Raw genomic sequence first — 24,449 nt, forward strand, 5'->3', positions numbered from 1 at the left:
ATAGCTGCAAGGTTCATGCCCGAAGTTTTGAGGAAGGCGACCTTGTTCTTCGGCGCGTTCAGTCGGCCAAGAATTCCAACAAGTTGACGCCGAAGTGGGAAGGCCCTTATCGGGTAATACGAGTCACCAGGCCTGGCGCAGTCCGCCTGGAGACCGAAGATGGTATTCCAGTGAGCAACTCCTGGAACATCGAACATCTTCGCAAGTTTTACCCATAAGGCGCGGTTGCCGGGCCTCCCGGCAAGCCACCCTTTTGTACAAGATCTGCCGGCAAGGCATGTAACCCTCTGTACAAAGCCAGGCGCAGACCCTGAGCATAAATAAATGAAGCACTGGCGCCCTAAGTTATAGCATGCATGCTAGGTTAAGTCTCTCCCTCGGGTAGGGTTGATAGTGCTTAGCGGTGACTAACCCCTAGCCTAGAGGTCGAGTATGCGTCTTTCTGTCCTCTTTGGTTCGCAGGGCACATGGACACTTCTGCTGAGCCACTTGGAAGAAAGAGAACGAACCGGCGCTCCGGCCCCGGCAAGCCAAGACTGACGGGGGCTGAAGACACAAGGATCCAACCACGGCAAGCCAAGGTTGCCGGGGGCTGCGGATTCAGATAAGTCTTTCATCCCCTGTTATGCATTTCCGTATGGAACTGGGACATGTCAAACCTCGTTTATATTCTTAAACCACCGTGCTCCCCTTTCCCTGTACCCAAGAGCTATCCCCTGGGTCGGGACTTGGTCGTAGTCGCGGTGGCAAGAAAATGAACGAGGGGCCCAACTCTACTTCACCCCTGCCTCGGCCAAGAGCGTGAGAATAGTTGACTGAAGTGGGGGGGACGGCAAGGCCTGTTGACGGGCGACAATGTTTATCTTAAAAATAACAAGGATCCGTTCCTTGGCATGGGCCTCGCTAACGCACAAAGAACCCGGCAAGCACCCTTTTTCATTAAAAACGTCCCATACAGGTACAGTTCGTACGGAATAAAAAACATGAGCAAGGGGATTATGAGTTTTAAATCTAACAAGTGCCCGCAGGCTTACAAACTAAAAAAAGATAAGATGCCCATAATCCCTTTCTTGTCCCTCTCCTCAGGAGATGGAACAAGGTAGCAGGAGGGCGAAAGAAGCGCCTAGGCGAGGTGCGAGAAGCAGAAGGCGCCAAGAGAGCATCCCGGTGCCGGAGCTGGAAGATGAGGCAGCGGCCCGACGATACGCGACGAAGGCGTCGGTGCCCGCGTACTCCGACTTGACGGCCGCCGCCCGCCTTCTTCACCTTCTCCGGCCATCCTACGCCAGCCACCCAAGGAGGCGATGGGGAACGCGCCGATGGAGAGCTTGACGAGGAAGGCCCTCGGCAGGGCGCGTGGCCGAGGGAGGGGCGACACGGTCAGTCGGAGTCGGGGTCGGCGCCCGCCGCTCGACGCCCTCGTCGTCGCTGTCGCTGTCCTCCTCGTCACTCCCGCTCGAGGAGGAATCTTCATCGTCGGAGGAGCTCTCCACGCAGCACTTCAGGCGAGTTTCAAGATCTTCATAGACCTTGACTGAGAGCAGGCCGTCCTCCATTAACTTGAAGTAGAGGACGAGCCCCGTCGTCAGGCTGTGGATGCGAGCGAACGTCTTCCATCCACGACGGAGGTACATGACGTGAGGAGCAGGGAAGTCGACGTCGACCCGCGTGCCGCCGTTCCCGCAGCCCCTCATGTGCAGCCTAAGAGTCTGGGGCGGATCGAGCTCCATCTCCCGAGAAAACGGGGTAGGGAGACGAAGACGACGGCGCGGTGGCCGGTGCAGCCTGATGAAGAACTCGCTAGGCTGGTCCCCAACGTGGCCTTCCATTGGAAGAGGCATCGCTGGCGGAGGCGAGGCCGGTGCACTGCCCCGTCCCCCTCTTCCCCGAGCGCCACGACGACCTCGGCCTCTCCCCCTCCCCCTTCCTCTCGTGGCCGGCTCTGCCACCGCGAGGTCTTGGGGAGGAGGGACGCGCTGTCGAGCAGCAACTCTCGCCGCCACCGTCGAAGGGCCAGTGCCTCCTCTCGCCATGGCAGATGGAGGAAGGGAGCCAAAGTGAATGAAGATGGACGATGAAGGGATGTGGGATGCCATCCCCCTCCCCCATCTTATAAAGAGGAGGGGTCGTGGCTCGGCCGCCCGCTCGACCAATCCGGCCATTGGGGTGCAGGGAATCAGGACCGACCCGCTGCCGCAATCAGCGACGGCCCGGTTTCCCGCCTCCACCACCTGCCACCTGCATGGAGGACACGCGGCGAGCAAGCGGAATCGAGGGGATGGATGAGGCGACCATTCCCCGCCCCGTGATCGTGGGGCACGGACACCTTGAAGACCACGACCCGACTCCACTTAGTAAATGAGCTGCACCTCTGCGCCTCCCTCTTTTTATGGGGAAGGTGCAAGCCGCCTCTTTACCACGATGTGACACATGCGTGCGGAATCCGCCCCATGCATGACCCCCACGTCACACACGACCCTCCACGTCGCGCGTTCAACGCGGGTCATGGGGAAGCGCAGCGGACGAAAAGTTACTACAGTAAAAGTCCCGCCCCACCTGCCTGCGCACCGTTCTGGGCCTAGCCCAACAACGCGTCGCGCTTATGTGTGGCCCAGGCCCGGGGACTCAGGTGTACAAAAGTAGGGGCTCTCCTTTTGACCCCTTTACTTGTGCACGGGCAGTCGGAGCCGCGCGCCGCGACCACACTAAGCATGGCAGAGGAGGGAAGCCGGAGAGAAGCCGGAGCGCAAGGCAAACAAAGCAACGCCAAGACCAGAAACATAAAAGAGCAAGGGGGCGAGGTGGACTCCCCCGGCAACACCCTTGCCGGGGCAGCCTCCACGGCCCCGGCAAGGCGCTTGCCGGGGCAAATTGCCCGACGCCGGCAGAGCGAGCCACCCTTGAGCCCAAGGGTTCCAAACGTCACCAACAACTACATTGGACCCAGGGCTCGGGAGGCACCTCTGTGGTGGCATGCAGATCTTTGTCAAGATCATAGATACATGAGATCAGATGAGGACCAGAAGACGACGATCCTCAGCAGGATTCTAGCCGAGGAAACCCACAAGACCCCCGGCAAGAGCCATGCTGGGGACGACCACAGCGCCACGGCAAGACCCTTGTCGGGCCCCCGGCAAGACCCTTGCCGACGGCACCAGCAGGGCCATAGCCAGGCCCGCACCAGCCAAGACTCCACCGCCGTTCCCAAGCAGCTGCTAGCTCAACCAGCTGGGCAGGCACCTGCGTGGCGATGGGCGGCCTCTACACCGACTCAGAAAGCACCTGCGTGGTGGCATGCAGATCTTCGTGAAGGCTCCACCACCGCGCCACCTCAGCAGCCTGCCTGCCTACATGGCACCGCACACTTCGCTAGCCCCGGCGCATGTCAATGCGAGGCGAGGCGGCGACGGATGGGACAGGCCTCGTTCCCGTCCCCGATAAAGCTAATGGACACCTAAGTAGCGCATTTAATGCGCTTTGTCCTGGAACGCCGGGCGATAAGCTCGCGCCCTGTAGACCTTTCCACCTCCTGTGTGCCACTGTGGTGACACCTTTTGCCTATAAAAGGAGGCCCGAGGCGACCATGAGGGGGATTCGGCTCTTTTGGGCAAGTTACACCCCGTAGCTAGTTCAAGAACACAAGAATGCTCAATACATCCACCAAAGCAGGACTAGGGTATTACGCATCTTCGCGGCCCGAACCTGGGTAAACGATCTATGTGCTTCCTTTCAGACCTGCTCTTCTCACAACCCCGCGCCCGCCAACCGTAGAAGGGATTCCAGTGATCCCATAGGTGTCTTTCCCCCGACAAGGAGCGCCCTCGCCCAAGCCAAGGAGCAGGCAAGGGTGAGCAAAGCGGCCGCTGATAAAGCGGCTCAGGATTTAAAGGCCGAGCAGGTCGCCCGCCGCCAGTATGAGGAGCGGGTGACCGAGGTGGAGCAAGAGCTCAAAGACGCCACCGGCAAGTGCGAGGCCTTGGAGGAGAAGAATAAGGCCCAAGCTGTCGATCTCGCCAAGGCCCTTCAAGAGGTGAAAGAAGCGCGGTCCGAGTCCCGGGCGGCTCGTGAAGAGGTCCGGCAGGCCGAACAGATAGCGGCTGGTAAGCCCTTTCTTTTGCAGAGTATTTTATGCAGTCAAAGATATGCCTTGCTCCCTCGGTTGTGGAGTTCTCTAGACGCCTTTGCGGATCTTCCGAAGAGTGTTGCCGACCCTGCGCAATTATTCCGGGCCCAGGAGGGGCACACGACAGAGAAGCTCTTCTGGTCGCAGTACCTGGCGCCAGAGCGCCCTGCATTATTGAACAACCAGATGATGCAATGGGCGGAACTGCATAGGATGTCCGGATTGGCCATGAAGGACCTTATAGTCCGGCTATGGCCAACCGAACCCATTCCTAGCAGCTACTTCGGCCTAGTGAAACGAATCATCGACGCCCTGCCCCGAGTTGAAGCTGTGAAACGCTCGGCGTGCATAGAGGGCGCGTGGATGGCCTTTGCCAGTGTCAAGATGCATTGGGCGAAGATGAAGGCCGCCGTCGTGGCGGTCGAGGGCCCACCCGAAGGCAAGGACCACCGCAAGCCGGAGCGGTATTTTGAAGACGTCCTAGAGGGTGCTCAAAGGATGTCATATTTGAGTGAATGTATCTGGGTTGCCTAGACGTTGTTTCGTGAACCAAGGCTGTGTAATATATTTGTGCATTTTATCTGAAATCACTTTCCTCCTGTGTGGCCGTTTATTAATCTTGAAAGTTTGCCAGTCGTCGGCTTCAGCCCCCACGTAGATGCTACGGGGGTGTTTGGAGTAACGCAAGATCACACTTGACCCAACGTCTTGGTCTGTAAAGGAGGTGTCTGCGTATCGAACCAGGCAATCGGACTATACGGCTTTAGCACTTTCACTTAGCCATAGGAGTTTGACAATGGGGCTAAGTACTAGCCCCTGGTGCGTATGCGGTCATCCAAACTGGGATGCCATAAGCACATGACCGGACGAAGGCTGGTCCTTCGTATAATACGGAAGAAATCGCTAAGAGATTTATAATAGGTCGCTGAATTGCTGGCCAGCTCTCGCCGTATCATGACAGTCAGTTTTCGGCTTTCTCTACTGAGGTGCTTGAACGGACGAACCAGAAACACAATCGCAGTAGTTCTCCCTTTACTACCTTAGCTGAACGAGCGGAACGTAAGGTAGTAACCACAGGAGCCGGGCAACCCAACCATTGACCAAAGACATGATTCGGAGCCGATGCATATAATGCAGTATTCGGGACGCTGAAGTATACTCTGAGAGTGTTCGGACTTTTGTTTTTTTTAATATATGTGGCCGAATAAAGCCCCTGGCATTTTAAATCATGCCGAGGTGTATATCCCAATCTGGTGTGAAGAGGGAATACAGATTATGAAATAAACCAATACCGAATAGGGTTGGACAAAAACTGTTTCCATTATAGTCTGATTGATATGTCAAAACGTGCTCTTACAGAGAATGCCATAAGCATCAAGGCTATTTTACATGCCAAGAATTTGTAAACAAGGGAAAGCTGTATATAGGTCCTAAAAAAGAAAAGGTAGTCTTGAAGATCCTTTGGACACCCTGCCGCACGTCTGCGACGCTTTTCGCCTTGGTGGAGGATCCTTTGAGAGGATCGACGATCGTGTATATAAAAGGGGCCTGGAAAAGGGCCCTTGTACCACCGTAAAGTGATTTAGGTTTTGAAGAACCTGTAACATGCAAGAAGAAGAAGAAGAAGAAGCTTCATAGGATACCCAAAGGAAACTGTTGGGTACACCTTCTATCACAGATCCGAAGGCAAGATTTTCGTTGCTAAGAATGGATCCTTTCTAGAGAAGGAGTTTCTCTCGAAAGAAATGAGTGGGAGGAAAGTAGAACTTGATGAGGTAATTGTACCTGCTCCCTCATTGGAAAGTAGTCCATCACAGAAATCAGTTCCAATGATTCCTACACCAATTAGTGAGGAAGCTAATGATGATGATCATGAAGCTTCTGATCAAGTTACTACCGAACCTCGTAGGTCAACCATAATAAGATCCGCACTAGAGTGGTATGGCAATCCGGTTCTGGACGTCATGTTACTTGACCATGACGAACCTACGAACTACGAGGAAGCGATGATGAGCCCAGATTCCGTGAAATGGCTTGAGGCCATGAGATCTGAGACGGGATCCATGTATGCGAACAAAGTGTGGACTTTGGTTGACTTGCTCGATGATCGGCAAGCCATAGAGAATAAATGGATCTTCAAGAAGAAGACCGACGCTGATAGTAATATTACTGTCTACAAAGCTCGACTTGTTGCGAAAGGTTTTCGACAAGTTCAAGGAGTTGACTACGATGAGACCTTCTCACCCGTAGCGATGCTTAAGTCTGTCCGAATCATGTTAGCAATTGCCGCATTTTATGATTATGAAATTTGGCAAATGGATGTTAAAACTGCATTCCTGAATGGATTTCTGGAAGAAGAGTTGTATATGATGCAACCAGAAGGTTTTGTCGATCCAAAGGGTGCTAACAAAGTGTGCAAACTCCAGCGATCCATTTATGGACTGGTGCAAGCCTCTCAGAGTTGGAATAAACGTTTTGATAGTGTGATCAAAGCATATGGTTTTATACAGACTTTTGGAGAAGCCTGTATTTACAGGAAAGTTAGTGGGAGCTCTGTAGCATTTCTAATATTATATGTGGATGACATATTGCTTATTGGAAATGATATAGAATTTCTGGATAGCATAAAAGGATACTTGAATAAAAGTTTTTCTATGAAAGACCTCGGTGAAGCTGCTTACATATTGGGCATCAAAATCTATAGAGATAGATCAAGACGCTTAATTGGAGTTTCACAAAGCACATACCTTGATAAGATTTTGAAGAAGTTCAAAATGGATCAGTCAAAGAAAGAGTTCTTGCATGTATTAGAAGGTGTGAAATTGAGTGAGACTCAATGCCCGACCACTGCAGAAGATAGAGAGAAAATGAAAGTCATTCCCTATGCCTCAGCCATAGGTTCTATCATGTATGCAATGCTTTGTACCAGACCTGATGCGTGCTTTGCTATAAGTATAGTAGGGAGGTACCAAAGTAATCCAGGAGTGGATCAATGGACAGCTGTCAAGAACATCCTGAAATACCTGAAAAGGACTAAGGATATGTTTCTCATTTATGGAGGTGACAAAGAGCTCGTTGTAAATGGTTATGTCGATGCAAGCTTTGACACTGATCCGGATGACTCTAAGTCACAAACTGGATACATATTTATATTGAATGGTGGAGCTATCAGTTGGTGCAGTTCCAAACAGAGTGTCGTGGCGGGATCTACGTGTGAAGCGGAGTACATAGCTGCTTCGGAAGCAGCAAATGAAGGAATCTGGATGAAGGAGTTCATATCCTATCTAGGTGTCATACCTAGTGCATCGGGTCCAATGAAAATCTTTTGTGACAATATTGGTGCAATGAATTGCCTTAGCAAAGGAATCCAGATTTCACAAGAAGACCAAGCACATCAAGGGACGCTTCAATTCCATCCATCATCAAGTGTTGGAAGGGGACATAGAGATTTGCAAGAACATACGGATCTGAATGTTGCAGACCCGTTGACTAAGCCTCTCTCACGAGCAAAACATGATCAGCACCAAGACTCCATGGGTGTTAGAATCATTACTGTGTAATCTAGATTATTGACTCTAGTGCAAGTGGGAGACTGAAGGAAATGTGCCCTAGAGGCAATAATAAAGTTGTTATTTACATTTCCTTATATCATGATAAATGTTTATTATTCATGCTAGAATTGTATTAACCATAAACTTAGTACATGTGTAAATACATAGACAAACAGAGTGTCCCTAGTATACCTCTACTTGACTAGCTTGTTTATCAAAGATGGTTATGTTTCCTAGCCATAGACATGTGTTGTCATTTGATGAACAGGACCACATCATTAGAGAATGATGTGATGGACAAGACCCATCCGTTAGCTTAGCACTATGATCGTTTAGTTTGTTGCTATTGCTTTCATCATGACTTATACATGTTCCTCTGACTATGAGATTATGCAACTCCCGAATACCGGAGGAACACTTAGTGTGCTATCAAATGTCACAACGTAACTGGGTGATTAAAAAGATGCTCTACAGGTGTCTCCGATGGTGTTTGTTGAGTTAGCATATATCGAGATTAGGATTTGTCACTCCGATTGTCGGAGAGGTATCTCTGGGCCCTCTCGGTAATGCACATCACTATAAGCCTTGCAAGCAATGTGACTAATGAGTTAGTTGCGGGATGATGCATTACGGAACAAGTAAAGAGACTTGCCGGTAACGAGATTGAACTAGGTATAGTGATATCGACGATCGAATCTCGGGCAAGTAACATACCGATGACAAAGGGAACAACGTATGTTGTTATGCGGTTTGACCGATAAAGATCTTTGTAGAATATGTGGGAGCCAATATGAGCATCCAGGTTCCGCTATTGGTTATTGACCGGAGATGAGTCTCGGTCATGTCTACATAGTTCTCGAACCCGTAGGGTCCGCACGCTTAACGTTCGATGACGATCGGTATTATGAGTTTATGTGTTTTGATGTACCGAAGGTAGTTCAGAGTCCTAGATGAGATCACGGACATGACGAGGAGTCTCGAAATGGTCGAGACATAAACATTGATATATTGGAAGGTCATGTTTGGACACCGGAAAGGTTTCGGATAGGTTCGGGCATTTTCCGGAGTACCGGGGGTTACCGGAACCCCGGGGGGGTTAATGGGCCTTCATGGGCCCTAGTGGAAGAGAGGAGGAGGCGGCCAAGTGGAGGCGCGCGCCCCCCAAGCCCAATCCGATTGGGGGGGCCTTTCCTTCTCTCCCTCTTCCTCTTTTCTTCCCCTCCTAGTTGGACTAGGAAAGGGGGGAACCTACTCCTAGTAGGAGTAGGATTCCCCCCTTGGGGCGCGCCCCATGAGGCCGGCCGACCCCCTGCTCCACTCCTTTATATACGGGGAGGGGGGCACCCCAGAGACACACAACTTGATTTCTTAGCCGTGTGCGGTGCCCCCCTCCACAGTTTTCCACCTCGATCATATTGTCGTAGTGCTTAGGCGAAGCCCTACGTCGGTAACTTCATCATCACTGTCACCACGCCGCCGTGCTGACGAAACTCTCCCTCGGCCTCAACTGGATCTAAGGTTCGAGGGACGTCACCGAGCTGAACGTGTGGAGATTGCGGAGGTGCCGCGCGTTCGGTACTTGATCGGTTGGATCGCGAAGACGTTCGACTACATCAACCGCGTTACTAAACGCTTCCGCTTTCGGTCTACGAGGTTACGTGGACACACTATCCCCGCTCGTTGCTATGCTTCTCCTAGATAGATCTTGCGTGATCGTAGATTTTTTTTTTTGAAATACTACGTTCCCCAACAATGAAGTACACCTTAACTGAGTTCTTCAATCATATCCCATTTTTTCACAATAGGGTTATGAAAACCCATGAGATGCAACGGAGGTAACATCCGTTCCTAGGTTCCAAGACAAGATCCTCAAGGATAAGGATCTTCCTTAGTAGGGGCAATTGTCAAGACTCTAAATCTCTGCATTTCTTGTACTCGATCTAAAGAATTTGACACCTAGCATGAGCAGAGATGAACCGGTACGAAGGTTCGATGGACGCTTAGGATTACTTCGCTTGTGTGGCGATCAACGACTAAGAGTGTCTATGACCTCCCATGTTTACTTTCACGCCGTTGCTTTCATTCCCTTGATTGCTACAATGAACTGATAGGGCGCTAGATGTCGTGTTGTGATCTCCTTCTTACTGCTATAGACTCGCCCCCTGCGATCGGTGGATCAACAACTTCCCCTTCTCTAAGTTGTAATAGTTTAGCTCTACAACCCTAAAAGTACTTTGTAGAATTGCATTCATCTCTGAAATTTGTATCGCACTATCAATTCCGGGGTATCTGAAAGTGAGTGGTCCGAGATATCCTTGTGTATGTGATCCGTGAGATTAGTTTGATCATGTTACAATTTAATGGGTTGTCCTATAACCCAATAGCCAGCAATCTAGATATTGACATGCTAGTTTATTTTTGCGGGAAATGTTGTAGGTTTTTATTCCTCCAAATTAGGTTTACGATCCTCCATTACAAGTTCTAAGATAAAGTCTGGAGAAAGTCGCAACCGGCATTTGGTTTGACCCTCACTTCTATCAACATGAGCCAGTCGATCAACAACTAAGTTATGCTCTTGACCAATCTTTTGAAACGCAACCTACACCAACACAAAGACCCAACTTTGCTGCTAAAAATGGACATTGCCGGAGCTTTTGAGATTATGTCATGGTCTATCCTAATGGAGCTCTTCTCCCACATGGGTTTTCGCAACCAGTGGCGTGACATGACATCCCTGCTCTGGAGCACTGCCTCTTCTTGTGTGATGGTGAATGGTGAGCTCTTGGCCTAGCCCTTCACCCACCGTAGAGGCCAGCGTAAAGGAGACCCACTTTCTCCCATGATTTTCACTCTGGCAATTGCATTTCTCCACTGAATCTTTGCAAAGGCAGCAACAACTCGACTTCTCAACCCGGCCAGCTTGCCACCATCACAGCTAAGAGTGATCCTTTTATGCCAATGATGATACACTCTTCATGCCTCCGAAGCCTGCGGACATCATGCATGCTATAACCAATATGGTGCTAGCCTGTTTTGTTGTCGCCTCTAGTCTCGTCTACAACTTGGAGAAGAGCGGCATACTCCCTATTTCCTGTGATGACATTGACCTACCTACTCTCGTGCAACAATTCCCGGCAGACCGAATTCTTAAGAGGAATGGCCCGGGCTCGGAGTTCTGCGCTCTTTGTGCCGCCCTGAAGGACACGAATCATATATTTTTTTCATTGTGTTTTGGCCAAATTGGTTTGGAGCTGTGTCAGGTCATGGCTCCAGGTGTCTTGGGACCCAGCTTCTTTCCCTGAGCTTCGGGCCCTTGCTAATTCTTTGGTGGGTGTCACAGAGAGAGTTTTCTGGGTAGGAGTTGGGGCGATATGTTGGACCTTGTGGAGTACCAGAAACAAGTTTACTATCGAGCATGTTTTTCCTGCTAAACCTGTTGATTGCTTATTTAAATGTTGTATGTTCCTGCAGCAGTGGAGATCATTGGCTAAGCCGGATGACCGGGATGCTCTCGACCTTCTGATATCTAAAATTAGGGCCTCGGCGTCTTCTTTATCCAGGCAGGAGCATGCTGCGTAGTGGCTTTTTCCATCCCTTTTGACTAGTTGTTGGCTAGGTCGTTTTATCTCTCTCCAGCCTGCGTGCCGTGTTGGTGGCCTGGGTGCCCTGTAACTCTTACTCTAAACTCTAGTTGTGTCCTTGTTTGGGGACGTCGTCGTGTTCGCTGGTTTGGTTGGTTGGTTTGCAACTCTGTCTGGTGACTTTATTTATAAAATCGGGCTCATGCCTTTTCTCTAAAAAAACAATTCCTGGTGCCATTGCTTCATTTCCCATGCACCTACCTTGGGCTACCTCTGCACTACAAGAACATCACCTGAGCAGATATCCAACCAATCCTGGACAAGCTGGCCTCCATGCTCCAAAAATGCATGGCAAGCCCATGCCCGCTGATGCTCGTCTCCGGCTGATCCATTTGGTTTTATCAGCAATCCCAACCTACCCGATTACCATCTTCAAGCTCGGTGCAAGGGACATCAAAAAAATCGACAAACCTACGGAGAAATTTCCTCTGGAGATCAAGGCCGGACGCAGACAAAAACTTCTCTGTAGCAAAGGCGCTCGATAGACAACAATGGCTATCAGGTTTACACCGCATTTCCTCAGAGTCAGAAATGAGGCAATTCACTAGCCTCTGGGCAAGATTGCGCCACATCGTTCTTGCTTTGGCAAGACACGATGTGATCACCTGGAACCGCAAATGCTGCTGCATCCTACACTACTAGCCCCGCCTACCGTTTCGAGTTCTTTGACTCCATTGCCGATGGAAACTACGGGAAGCTCTGGAAGTCCAAGGTGGAGGCCAAGTACAGATTCTTCTTCTGGCTGTTCCTAAAAGGCAAGATCCTCACCAATGACAACTTGGCTAGCCGAGGTCTTTTAGAATATTGGGCCCATTTATGGGGCAGCCCAATAGGCAATTTCTCAAATCTCAAAGGCCCATGTGTGTGAGCAAGTGATGGAGTGGAAAGTTTAGTCCCATCTCGAAAGCTGGACGAGTTGCACACTTTATAAGGTGGAGTGTTGTAGCACTTGTAAGTGAGTGAGAATAAGAGAGCCTCTCACGCACTCCTCCTCGCTCGTCTCAACTTGTCGCGATCGCGTTTCGAGCCTCGACAAATTTTGTCTTTATTTTTGCTGTTTTGGAAAACTCAGTCTGGCTAGAGTCGTGACGGACACGTCACAGCTTAGTCGGTTCGGGCCGCTCCCGCAATCGACTCGAACGTGCGGCGTGGGCCTCCCACGCTGCACATGTTAGGGTTTTCCAAACCGCTATATAAGGATATGCTGCGGGCGCCGCAACACACATCGAAACCAATCTAGGTTTGCCACCTCTCCTTCCTTTTGCCGCCATCATAATCCACTCCATCCCGAGCGCCGGCGTGCACCGGCGAACGGGAGAGCAGGTCTCCGAACCACTCGCCTTTGTGATCCAGTACAGGAGAGGGCGAATTATGTTTCTGGGAAGCGCAACGCGCGACTGCTCGTTGTCTTTATCCAGTATGGAAAAGCGCAGTATTTGGACCACCTTTAGCTGGCCAATACTTTACAATACTGAGCACAAGATATGCATCATTTAGCAATGTATACTATCACCCTGAAGTGGCCATTACTTTACAATACTGAGAACAAGCTTTTACACGTATAGTAAATTGCATTTTATCTTTACAACAAAAGATTTTCCATCTTTACCCCCTATCACCCCCACCACCTACGCTTTATATTACATTTCCTGCTATACCCCCTCTCCTGTATCAAATGGCAACTACAAACTACAACCCCATGCTCTTGTAGGCATGTTATTATTCTGCCACTAGGAGTTTTACAAATGCTGTCACCCCCCACCCAATCTTTGTGTCAATGGTCCTGATCTGACGTATCATCATCATTCAGGCCACAAAATCATGCAAAAGAGGCGATTGCTCGAAGCGTTGCCGCTGATCCATCTGGTTCAAAGATTCGTAGTCTGAAGATGCAATGCTAACACCGAGAGGAGCACCGGCATTGTAGATGTCATCGTCACTGACACCGGGGAAGTTTGCTTGGGCATTTGGAACCGACAGGCCGCTGCCAGAGTGCTGTAGGCCCAGCGTCAGTGATACGTTGCCGTTCCCGTACCTCCCAAGCTCTGCCAAGTGGTAGGCCATGAACCGCGCGTTCTCGTCCGAGTGCTGCGCGACGGCGTTGTGGAGGAGGAGGCCTTCATCCGCCTCACCGGATCGCTGATCCTTCATCATCAGGTTCATGAAACTGTCATCAGGGTTGGCCTCGTTCTGGAAGCTAACAGGTGCCCCGCCAACATTCATAGTTCCGATGCTGGCTCTCGAATCGCTTAGCTGGCTGGTTTCGCAAACCCGAGCCCTGGCGTTCTTCAGATCTTCATTCTCTTCTGAAGATGCCACTTTGTTCTTGCTTCTCGACACATTGTCGGAGGAAGAGTTGGAGTCTTGCTCCAGATCACCAGTCTCTTCTTTGTACATGTCTTCAATCATTGGTTTCCAAAGGCGGACACGAGCGTTTATGAACCAATTCGAAATCTAGAAAAGCATGAAACAATAAAATAAATATCATTGAAGAAAAAACAGATAGCTGTTATAAGGAGAAAATACAAGTTGCAAGTTTTATGCTGTGGTTGGACACAAGTAAATAATATGAAGTAAAATACAAACAAGTACAGTGTGCAATGATACAAATTTGAAGACAAGTAAATAAGTATTCTGATATTTCTACGTTTATTCGAATTGCAAGATTTTTTCAGAAATAAAATCAAGTGTAGATCAATGATTTCAGCACAGGAAAAAAACAACAGTATGTATTACCTGACTCCTTGTCAAGCCAGTCTGCCTTGCAAGCATCAACTTTTCAGAATCTTTTGGATACCTGCAAAATTGTTATGAAGAATGATAAGACACGAGAACAAATGGTCTTGACAGAAAAGGAAACAACAACAAATGGATTAAACTTCATGAAGAACGATACTTACGGGTGAAGGAAGTGTTCAAAGAGCCAAGCGCGAAGAACTGTAACCGAGTTTTCAGGTAGTCCCCTCTGTGGTCTCCAGGCATTCTGAGGAATCATACCGTACTGTTGGAAAGCACGCTGTTGCCTTAGCTGCTGATCAATGTACCGAAGACGGGTCAATTTGCCTTCCTTGCTAGACGAATTTTCTTCCTCGCCGAGCTTCTTCCTGATAACATTGATCTGATCATTGATAGCGTCCTTCAAGCACCGGAAATGTCGCGAGATTGTCTGCAGAGCAACTGCGGTGTAAGGCTTGGCAGATCCGGGCCCAGCCACCATGTCAAAAGATGCAACCACATTTTGCATTTGGTGGTAATAGTGCTTGTATTTCCGGTCCACCTGAAATATAAATTTTTATCTTAATGTTAGAATAATTTACTACCGTAACAAAAAACACTGTGCAAAATACAAAGCAACATTCATTCTTAATGGATAGAAGCTACTTATGTCAGTCTCATCCAGAATCTACCAATCGATTCGCTAACATCAACGTGTTAAAAGTCAAACTAATCGGTTATACATATTGACAGTAAGTGTCAGTAATCAGAAATCTGCATTGAGTTGTTTGTATTTTAGAAGAAAGAAAGGTACAAGCAGCAATTGAAAATAGTCACCAACTCACCTCATCCAACATTGCCATCAGTTTGGCCATCTTGTTCTGAAGCTCTTGCTTCTCAGCAGTGGACAGCTCAGGTGCTGCATTTGCGCCGGATTCTTGCGATGCGCCCTCACTTTTTGGCCCTCCATCGGTCTCTTTGCCATCTGCTTTACCTGGTTCAGCTTGCTCTTTCTGAGCTTTCTGCTTGATGTTCTTCCAAACATTCACAACTTCATCTAGCACTTCTTGAGCTGCCTTGAGATACCTTGAGTGCCGGATCGCACGAGAGGCCTCAGACTGCATGTTCTTCATCCGGATGTCGTCTATTCTAAGGCTTTCCTGGTACGAGTTTGGCGTCAACATGTCTGGTTTGATAGACCAGTATGGCAAGGACGGCGCGAGGATTTGTGTGTTGAGGCTCAGAGACAGCCCTTGGCCTTGCCCTTGACCTTGACCTACCGGAACATCCGACGAGTCATGGTTGTTCAGGACACCAAACTCGAACTGTGCACCATTGTGGGGATCATCATGGATGAGTTCAGCACCACCACTCTGTGCTCCATCCATCATATGCATCAACATCTCATTCTTCATATCTTTCACATGACCGAACGAGCGCTGCCCATGGTGGGAAGCAAGCATGTCCTGCGACTCCCTTGCCGATGAGTCCTGGGACATTGCAGAATGATGGCCATGGCCAGGCATCTCCATGAAATTCTGCTGAGTCTGCAGAATGCCACTGAACTCAGTGTATGGCCCAGAAGACGGATTGTTCAGATAGAGCAAGTTGCCCAGAGCAGACGACATCGGATAGGATGCACCGCCCGGGTCTCTCGAGTACATGTCTTGCGACTCTCTTTCGCTGCCAGGGCTCGAGTAGTAAGTAGCCATCTCTCTTTTACTGACCAAGATCACCGTGAAGCATAGATATTATTAACAACCAGTAGCAAGTTTCAGTAGAAGATCAATCCAACCTCCTGCAATTTATTTATTTTGCGGGGACCATGAAATGAAATGGGCTGATAAGAATATGCAACCAAATTTTAAAACTGAGCAAGTATTCTTTTTACTGATGTAAAAAAAAAAGGGACTGCAAGTGTTTGTAAAGCAGTTGAATAAAAGATCTCTACAACACTCTGAACGTGAAAAGTTTGACAACAAAAAAACAGCTTGCTCTGCAGTGGCAGCAGTAGCAAAACAGAGGTCAGTCTTCACAAGTTGGAAATCAAAACTGAGGTTCAGGCCCGGTTTTGGCAGGATTTAACCAAGTCTGTTTGAAATGCAGTCCTCTGCAAAAAAAAACTGCTCGAGAAGTGGGATTTTTGCAAGGTTCTGCAGGAACTGACAAGGTGACGTGCGAATTTGCAGGCTAAAGGTCCATATGTGGTCCTTCAGACATTCAGATTGGATCAAGAAAGTTTTGGGCTCTGTGCTCCTCCTTTGTTATCAGGATAACAGGAATATATGCTTGTGAATTCCTACTGTTATACCAACCCAAGTAGCCGGATAACACAAGTAACCAGAATCAAATCATTGCACCAGTGTATTCCTTTTTTTCAGTCATTCAAGAATCATATGGACAACGCCACGGTCTTACTGCGGAAAAACCGCAGCCATACGAATAAACAGAAAATTGCATAGATAACTAGAGTTTCAGCGAACGATTATCGAGTGATTAGTTACCGATCGTTTGCCAGGAGTACCTTGTTAAACCAACATGAAACCCCTCGAAGACGCTCCGCTAGCGCGTTACCGATGCGACCGTGGCTTCCTGATCAATCTGCAAGAAGAGAAGAACCTGCTCAGCATAGTTGCTCGCCGAAATTCTGTTCGAAAACTCGATTTTACGATGCGAAAGAGGCAGCAGAGCCAGGAGGAAACTCCAAGGCAGCAATTTCGCAGTTTACAAGCTACTCCATGATAAAGCTAAAGTAACCACCACTTAGTTTTGATAAAACAAAAGAGGTAAGGTAGGATTTGATTAGCACCAAGAATCTTTTATAGTGTGGTGACTCAACACAATTAACAGCTTCAAAAAGGCAAGGGTAACAGGAAACAGAGCTTTTGAAGAGCTGGGCTTGATGAAAGGAGGAAATCAAGGAGAAAGAAGAAAAGACTTTTACAATTTGGCCAGCAATCACAAAGTCCCCTCCACAGATAATAAGCTCAAATTACAGGTCAAGAAACGAACATGCTGCTGTAGAGAGGAAAACAGAGAGCTTGGCAATTTGAGAAGGGAAAAAAGAGAGAAGATATCACATAATTCAGAGGGGGAAACACTGAACTCAAGAAGAGAAGAACATACTAGGCAGCAAGAAAGGCAGGAGCTATAATAAAGGTAATAAAAAGGATAAAAGGGGCCATATTTTTCTCCTGAACTTTCAATTCCTCGAGAAAATCCAACCACCTCAGAATCGACTGACACCCGTGCAAAATCCGCGAACACCGAAAAAACGAGCTCAAAATTCAGAAGGCGTAGCAGAGCCCTACTTCTACAAATCCAGGAAACCGGAAGCACGGACAATAAGAGCACAATTCAGCGAAACCCTATCATCGGACTGAAAGCAGAGAAGGGCAAAGACGAAGGTAAGCAAGCAGCCATACATGCAAGAAGAAGAGAGGGTGCAGCCGCAGGGAGACGGAGGTGCAGAGCAAGGCAGGCCAGGTCATAAGAAAATGGAAGGGAGTGAGGGAGGGGAGGGAAGACCTGGGGGCGAGGGTGTGCTCCTCGTGGGGGGCAGGCAGAAGAAGAAGAAGATTGCATCCAAAGCTGATCTCCTCCTCCTCCACCGGGCTATGGAGAGAGTAAGATAGAGAGAGAGAGAGAGGGAGGGAGGGGAGGGGTGAGAGGAGGGGGTGGGGAGAAAGATAATGGATCCTCCCAATACGGGGACAAAATCAGATCCCAGGATTAAAATACCCAAAAAAACCAGAGCTCAAAGGGAGAAAAAGCTCCTCCCTTTCTTGCTCTGTTTCTTCCCTCAGAGTTGCAGACCCCTCCTCCCTCTCCCTATCTACTGTGCAGCAGCTGCCTAAATAAATAAAAAAGAAAAAAGGAAAAAAGAAAGGTGAGCTCAGAGAGAGAGACCACCCACTAGCAGCACAGCAGCACCAAATATGGAATAATTTGGTTTCCAGATTTATTCTTATTATTAGTTGGTGTGGACTGGGCAAGAAGATTATTCGTATGTTGGAGTATGTATGTCTACTCTTCCCTTCCCTTGCCCTTTAACTAACCTTCTCCTCCCCAACTGCTGCCGCTTGGAGCCATTTGCTGGTGTAACCACCACAAGTTCCGGCTACTTGTCGTCGCCCCGTCGGCTTGTTTCTCCCTTCACGATAAAGTCTATGCCATGCCACAATTTCCACACATATATGAAAAACACAGACAAGCAAATGAATTTCAGAGCTGTTTTTCTTTCAGACAGAGCAAAAAAAAGTTGAGAGTTTTTATCCTGCAGCTGAAGCAGAACCACCAGCAATAGCTAGTGCAGCTTGGCTTTTGGTCTTGGTGCCAGCTAATGGAGATATGCAGGCAGGATCACCAAATCATTTGGGGTTGAGGGGATTCATCACGTGTGACATCAACGCCCCAATGGGAGGGAGGGAGAAAACAATTAGTGGTGGGGTTCTTGGCCTGGCCTTGGGTGGTTCATGTGGTCCACCAGCCAAGTTCATCCTCTCTCTATAACTCTCTCTTGCTTGTTTGGAGAGCTGTCTTGAACCCAATTCAAGGCCCTTGAATGGATTCAAGGAGATGGCATCCCAGTTGAGGCGGCGACAACGCCCCCGCGGCGGATCCCTTCCCGGCGCGGCGCTCAGAACATAGACGAATTTGGGCTAAATTTTGCATGAGCAGAATAGAATGAATGTCACCACACAGCATATATGGAACCAACTAGGGGCACAATATTACAGCATGCAGCTAAAAATACCATTCTGTGTTTCCCATGTGCTAAAGTGTTATTGTAGAATTTTTAGCTCATATATATATTGTGCTTTACTTTTAGCAAAAGTACATGCAAATTCTTTTTATTTTTAAAAAACACTGTGCTTTACTTGGCTGTGCAGTAAAAACAGCACTAATGTTGTCATGAAGACCCAATTATCTTTACTGTCTTCCTTACGGCGAAGTTACGTTGCCGCCCGCTCTTTTTCATCGTGGCTACCGCGCCATGGCCACGCCATCTATATATGTATTCAATGACCTTAGCGCACACGTGATCCGTGATTTAGACACAATCCGGCCAACCAGGAGAGCAGCAGCGCTAATTAAGTGCGGTCGCTAATGGTGGTTAACCCGGTAACCTCTCTTCAAATCAAAGGCAGGGGGGAGGGGGTCTTGCTGCGCACACATTGAGGTTGGGAGTGGGTATTGTGGTTAGGGGTGGTCAGGTGGATGGATGGATGGATGGATGCCCTCCTCCATCTCCTAACAACCAGTGGGTGGACCTAAATCCCAATCCAACACTTGTCTTGGACTTTAAATTAGAAATGCCATCCCCTACCTGCTGCTGCCTTCCCTTTTTATCCTACTACTACTAGTACTGCTATAGCCTCTTCTTCTACCATCTTCCTTTTTTTACTTTCTGGTAACCACCCACTAATTACCCTTTTTTCACCACCTTTCTAGCTGGTCAGCAGGATAGCATATTTTAAGCATGATTCAGTTCCATCAAAATGTAAAGATGGCAAGAAAAGAACTATTTCATGATTATTGCAGCAACAATCAAAACTCATATTTGCATCCTGATATCAAGATGAGGACATAAAGCACTATAGAGCACAATAAACAGGTAAATGATTGAGCAATATGTAACTAATTAATCGGCGTGCGAAACCTTATGGTGCCTTGTTAGTGAAGATACACGCTTGGATTGGCTGTTAATTTGTTTTTCAGGGCATACCAAACCAAGAGGAGTTTCCTTGCAAGTTGTGGCGGGTTCTAGCAAGCATCGACTGCCGATATCTTAATTAAATGTGCGGGTTTAGGATAAAATAATTGGCATGATTAGTTTGATGGATAATTAATTTGTTGTTTGGCCGCCTTGGTAAGCCCTCCTTCCTTGGGTCCAACTAATAGCCGTTTATGGATTATAAATATTCCTTTCATGCAAAACAAACAGAGCATCAATGAAACTGCCATCTAACTCCCAAACACAGTAAATTAATTACCCTATAAATAAAACAAACATATGGTGCAAGAAAACAAGAGGAAACTGAATTATGCCTAGGCCTGTTCCCACGAATATTCGGTTAGCACGGATATTAAAGCCCACTGTTTTGCTAAGCTGTTGCTGAGGTAGGCGTGACGCGTGCGATTAATTAGCACTACTATATTGGCCACACAATATGTGGTAGGGGGGTAGGGGTTGCTGTCATGGTCCTTGATTTTTAGTGTGGGTTGCTGCTTCTGCTTGCTTACTCAGCTTTCCTACATTAACTACTGGTATCTTTTTTCCAGGCCATTTGTCGCCATTATACGCGTGTTCCTACTTGATTGCTTTCAATCACGGAGAAGCTTCTCTTTGAATTTGGTGGCCGCGGCGCGCCACGTGGCCGCTGCTGATTGGACGGGCTAATCCTCGCTGTCAAACCCTGTGAGCTTATACTAGTGCTAGTCTTCAGTATAAAAATCATCAGCTTTTGCCTTACCAGCTCAGGGCCTTGTTTGATTTGGTTTCCATGTGCGAAGCAAATCTGGTTCCATGCTTCAGACAAGATCTGCAGAAAGACCACAAGACCTAATTAAGCATATATGCAGAGTGATATGTTTTCTTACATGTCTAGGCTGCTTTAGAACCATTTTAACTTGTCGCGGAGGTGTGCATGTTTGATGTTACCGAAAACCTGACGTGTGTAAAGAAAATCGGCATTTACATGGTTTGTTTCATGCCGTGTCAGTTTGTCGATGACTCTAGCGATGTGTAATACACGGCATAGACAATGCGGATTAAAGAAATCTTGGGATAAAAGCCAAAGTCCACATATGATTAACTTAACTTGACTTAAACCAACTGGATCACCATCAAGGTGCTAGTCTATATTATTCTTGTCTCAGCCATGTCATCACCCAAGCTACCAAACAGTAGTATATTAATTCTGAGTAGAATATAATGGCTTGCAGCCAGAGGGATTAGAAGGCTCTAAACAAGGCACTGATTGTGCCATTGTTTTAGCAACACCTGGACAAACACGTCTTGTCAAATGCTGACTAAACAAATACTAAAGTTTTTGTGCCACAGAAGCAAGGCCTGATTTTATATTGTTTTGCTGCTTCTTGTTTAATATGAGATAGATTTCACAAGAAAATTATTGTGTTGTTTAATTCAGCTTGGCAACTCTAGGTGAGGGTACATCCTTATTTGAATATTCAGAGGGCTGTTGGGGATCTTAGACCTTGTCAAACCCTAAAGTATGTCCAAACAAGATCATGAGATGGATTAAAAGAAGAGAGGAACATCAAAAGGCAGTTCAGTTTTCAGCTTTTTGTCCATGCCAATGATACCCATCACAACTTATTTCGATTCCTCCTGCCTTCATAATTTACCTACTGACAAACAGATGATCAAGTCTTAAACTGAATTTGTGCAGCCAATCAATTTGACTTGGTTCATTATTTTTACAAGTCATCCATTCCACTAATTAAATTTTAGCATCTATGTGAATTAGTCCCCAAAATTTCTATACTGAAATTTTACAGCTAATCAGTTTGATTTAGTTCAAGATTTTGACAAGTCATCCATTGCACTAGTTAACTTTTGGCATCTACAAATGGATGCTGAGCATCTGATAAAACAATAATTTTGTTTGTTTAGCTTTGCCGGAAAGCAAAATTGCCATACTTAGACATAGTCACCATCTACTTTCTGTATCCCTGGAAATACCTGTGAGAACAGAGGAGCATCAGAAGACTTGTTATGAAGAGTCAAGAACATTCGGTCTGTCCATAACTTGGTTTTCAGACGTAAAAACAGCTAGCCGCAGTACATATCATGGTGCACGTATATGTCAGTAATCATAACCGAAACCGACCTAACAATTCGGCGTCCCTGTCGATCCCAGGATACATTTCGGGCACAAAAAATGCACTGAAAAGTTGCCTATGGAAAGAGACTAACATGACAAGTTCTTCGGCAACTCTTAGGCATCAACGACGGTGATGGACCGATCCATGCAAACGCAATCAACTGAAACATCACACGGATGATTGTGGGCAGAGCTATCCTTGTTCATATCAGTCATATATCCATGATCCCCAGGAAACAATGACCCATGACTAAGCATCTCTCTCTGTCTCCCCTTTCTTTCTTTTTTGGAGCAAACACATCACTTTAGCTGGCTATAAATATATGCACTCTCATGTTGGTACCACTGTAGCATCATACCATTATTTAACAAGAGAATTTCACCATCACAACAGTACTAATGGTAGCTAACAAGTAGCTGTGCATGTCAAGGACAAGCAGCAGAGCAGAGGCCGTTTGCACTTTTACAATGGTCAAAGGCTTCCCTCCTCTAGAACCCTAGCTAGATGCTATTGGGACCCCTGGCCTTTTTTCCAGTGACAAGTACACTGTGTGCATATACACCAAGGAGGAGAGGGTGGCACTGTTGTTCTGCCCTGTCAACATTTACTTCTCAACAAATTTGCACATTGGTCCGGCCCTCTGTCTGTGCCCTAGTGCATGAGTAAACCCATAGCCTTTTTGGAGGGAAATTATCTGCTGGTTATTGCACACATTTGGCACCTACCACAGGATATATAGAACTCTGGAGAAGATTGGTTGAGTTCTATGTGTATGTGCATTTTTTAGGTGTATGGGCATGATTAAATCCTGTCTAAGACATTGGACAAGGACATTCAACAAGACAAAAACTGGGGGAACAGGGCACCGAGATGCAGGCTTGATCAACTCCACTTGGTATTTAAACGCCTCTATTTCAGTTGATAACTTTGAATGGCCTCCAGTTCCACTGAATTTCTCAATTTATTTTGTTCAGAATAACAAAGAAGACGATTGATGCCCTTGACAGACTAGTATTTATCTCTTATGACTGATGAATGTGCATTGAGTCCAGAAGTAAAGCCTTTACAGGGAAATGGAATAAAAACTTGGAAATTATTTGTGATAACTCTGAATGGATCAGAAGGTGCAGATGCACTTTTAAGAAAAGGCATGCATTTGCAGCAGCTTTGTTCTGATGATGACACCATTCTGTTAAGAAGGCAAGATACACATACATACAGGTAGGAGCTGCAGCTATCAATTGCAATCTGACCACCATTATAACATGTGCCTCCAAAACCTAGTACTGAAAGGTGGAAGCAGGGCAGGAAAAAAGTGCTGCTGATGATGCAGAGATGGCTGGCTCCATTGACACACTACACAATCAATGGGCCTCCCAGATTAAACTGGCCGGCCACCCAGCTAGAGCCTAGAGGATGGCCACATTTGGCAGGCATAGAGTTGAGCAAGAACAGTACAAGGATAGGTTCAGCGCATCAACAGCACGTTTGGGGAGGGACAAATGGACAGGGCATCCCTGTAGCTGTACTGCACAACAAACTATTAGTCTTAGGATGAACACTCCTCAGATGAAATAAGATGATTTTAAAATGGCTTTTCCCTCTCGCTAGCAATGATTAATGGATTTAGACTTCACTGGGTTATCTTACCAGACACTCAAATGCCAAACTGATGCCGGCCCTGGATTAGATATATGTGAATGATCTCTTGTATTTTTGCAGGTGGTTAGCTAGGGACTGTCCAGTTCTACAAGCATCTAATATTGGACATGCTCATACTCATATACATGCTGCTCCTCTCTCATTGGTTTTGGATGCTAGCTAGGTTTATTAGGGTCCATTTGTCCATGATGGGTGAAAGCTTCTTCTTGCATCTATGCTAGCATATATATTATATAGTGCCTAGCTAGGTGCTGGATTTTGAAACTTCTTGCCAAATTAAAGTATGTGGATGAGCTCAGTGGAGGCCAAACTCTAGATTAATATCACCACTTGCCAGAAGCATGACTCATCTTTCTTATTAACTTGTAAAAACTGTTCCATATTTCTTATGTCCATATACATACATACATACATACATACATGACATATACATCCTTCAAATTCAAAAGGTGTAGACTTTTCTGGTCTCAACCATGAGCAGATCTGCAGACGTAGATGTATGATTCTTCATAGGAATAATTAATAATACACCTTCAAATCAACACTACTTGCAAGCAACTAACTGGATAAACTTCATATTTTGTAACATTCTACGCCCTACCTGCTAACCCACGCATCATCACTCAAACAAACAATCCTAATCATTTCATATATTTGATCCAGCAGGATAATTAAGCGGCTGCGCGGTGCTGGTACTATGCAATCGTCAGGTAGGCAGGCTCCGTGACCACACACAAGCAAGGATTAATCCATATATTTAATTAAACGCGACGCATTGTATTGTAGCACCGTGGACTGAGGGAGGGATAATGACCCCTCAACCGTACTTGGCAGCGTTTTAATTTCAGGTCGATAGAGGTTGGAGAGGCGGCTGCCATGCCGTTTCCCCTCGTGACAAAGATGCTT

General features: G+C 47.2%; 1 protein-coding gene across 4 annotated transcripts; it reads right to left on the bottom strand.

The window, feature by feature from the left end:
- Nucleotides 1-12,800: 12,800 nt before the first annotated feature.
- LOC123119078 (BEL1-like homeodomain protein 7) lies at nt 12,801-17,814 on the bottom strand. 4 transcript variants are annotated; one of them, XM_044538744.1, is made up of 6 exons: nt 17,559-17,814; nt 16,555-16,631; nt 14,876-15,828; nt 14,216-14,592; nt 14,052-14,112; nt 12,801-13,769 (listed from the first exon to the last, which is right to left on the bottom strand). In XM_044538744.1, exons 3-6 carry the CDS (start codon nt 15,740-15,742, stop codon nt 13,122-13,124), a joined length of 1,953 nt encoding a protein of 650 aa, XP_044394679.1. In that variant the 5' UTR covers nt 15,743-15,828; nt 16,555-16,631; nt 17,559-17,814; the 3' UTR covers nt 12,801-13,121. The 4 variants fall into 4 exon arrangements, with proteins under 4 accessions (XP_044394679.1, XP_044394677.1, XP_044394680.1 ...); XM_044538742.1 differs by having other exon boundaries at nt 14,876-15,856; nt 16,550-16,631; XM_044538745.1 differs by having other exon boundaries at nt 17,456-17,713.
- Between the last annotated feature and the right edge of the window lie 6,635 nt (nt 17,815-24,449).

This window comes from Triticum aestivum, chromosome 5D (assembly GCF_018294505.1).
Source record: "Triticum aestivum cultivar Chinese Spring chromosome 5D, IWGSC CS RefSeq v2.1, whole genome shotgun sequence".
Taxonomy (NCBI): Eukaryota; Viridiplantae; Streptophyta; class Magnoliopsida; order Poales; family Poaceae; genus Triticum; species Triticum aestivum.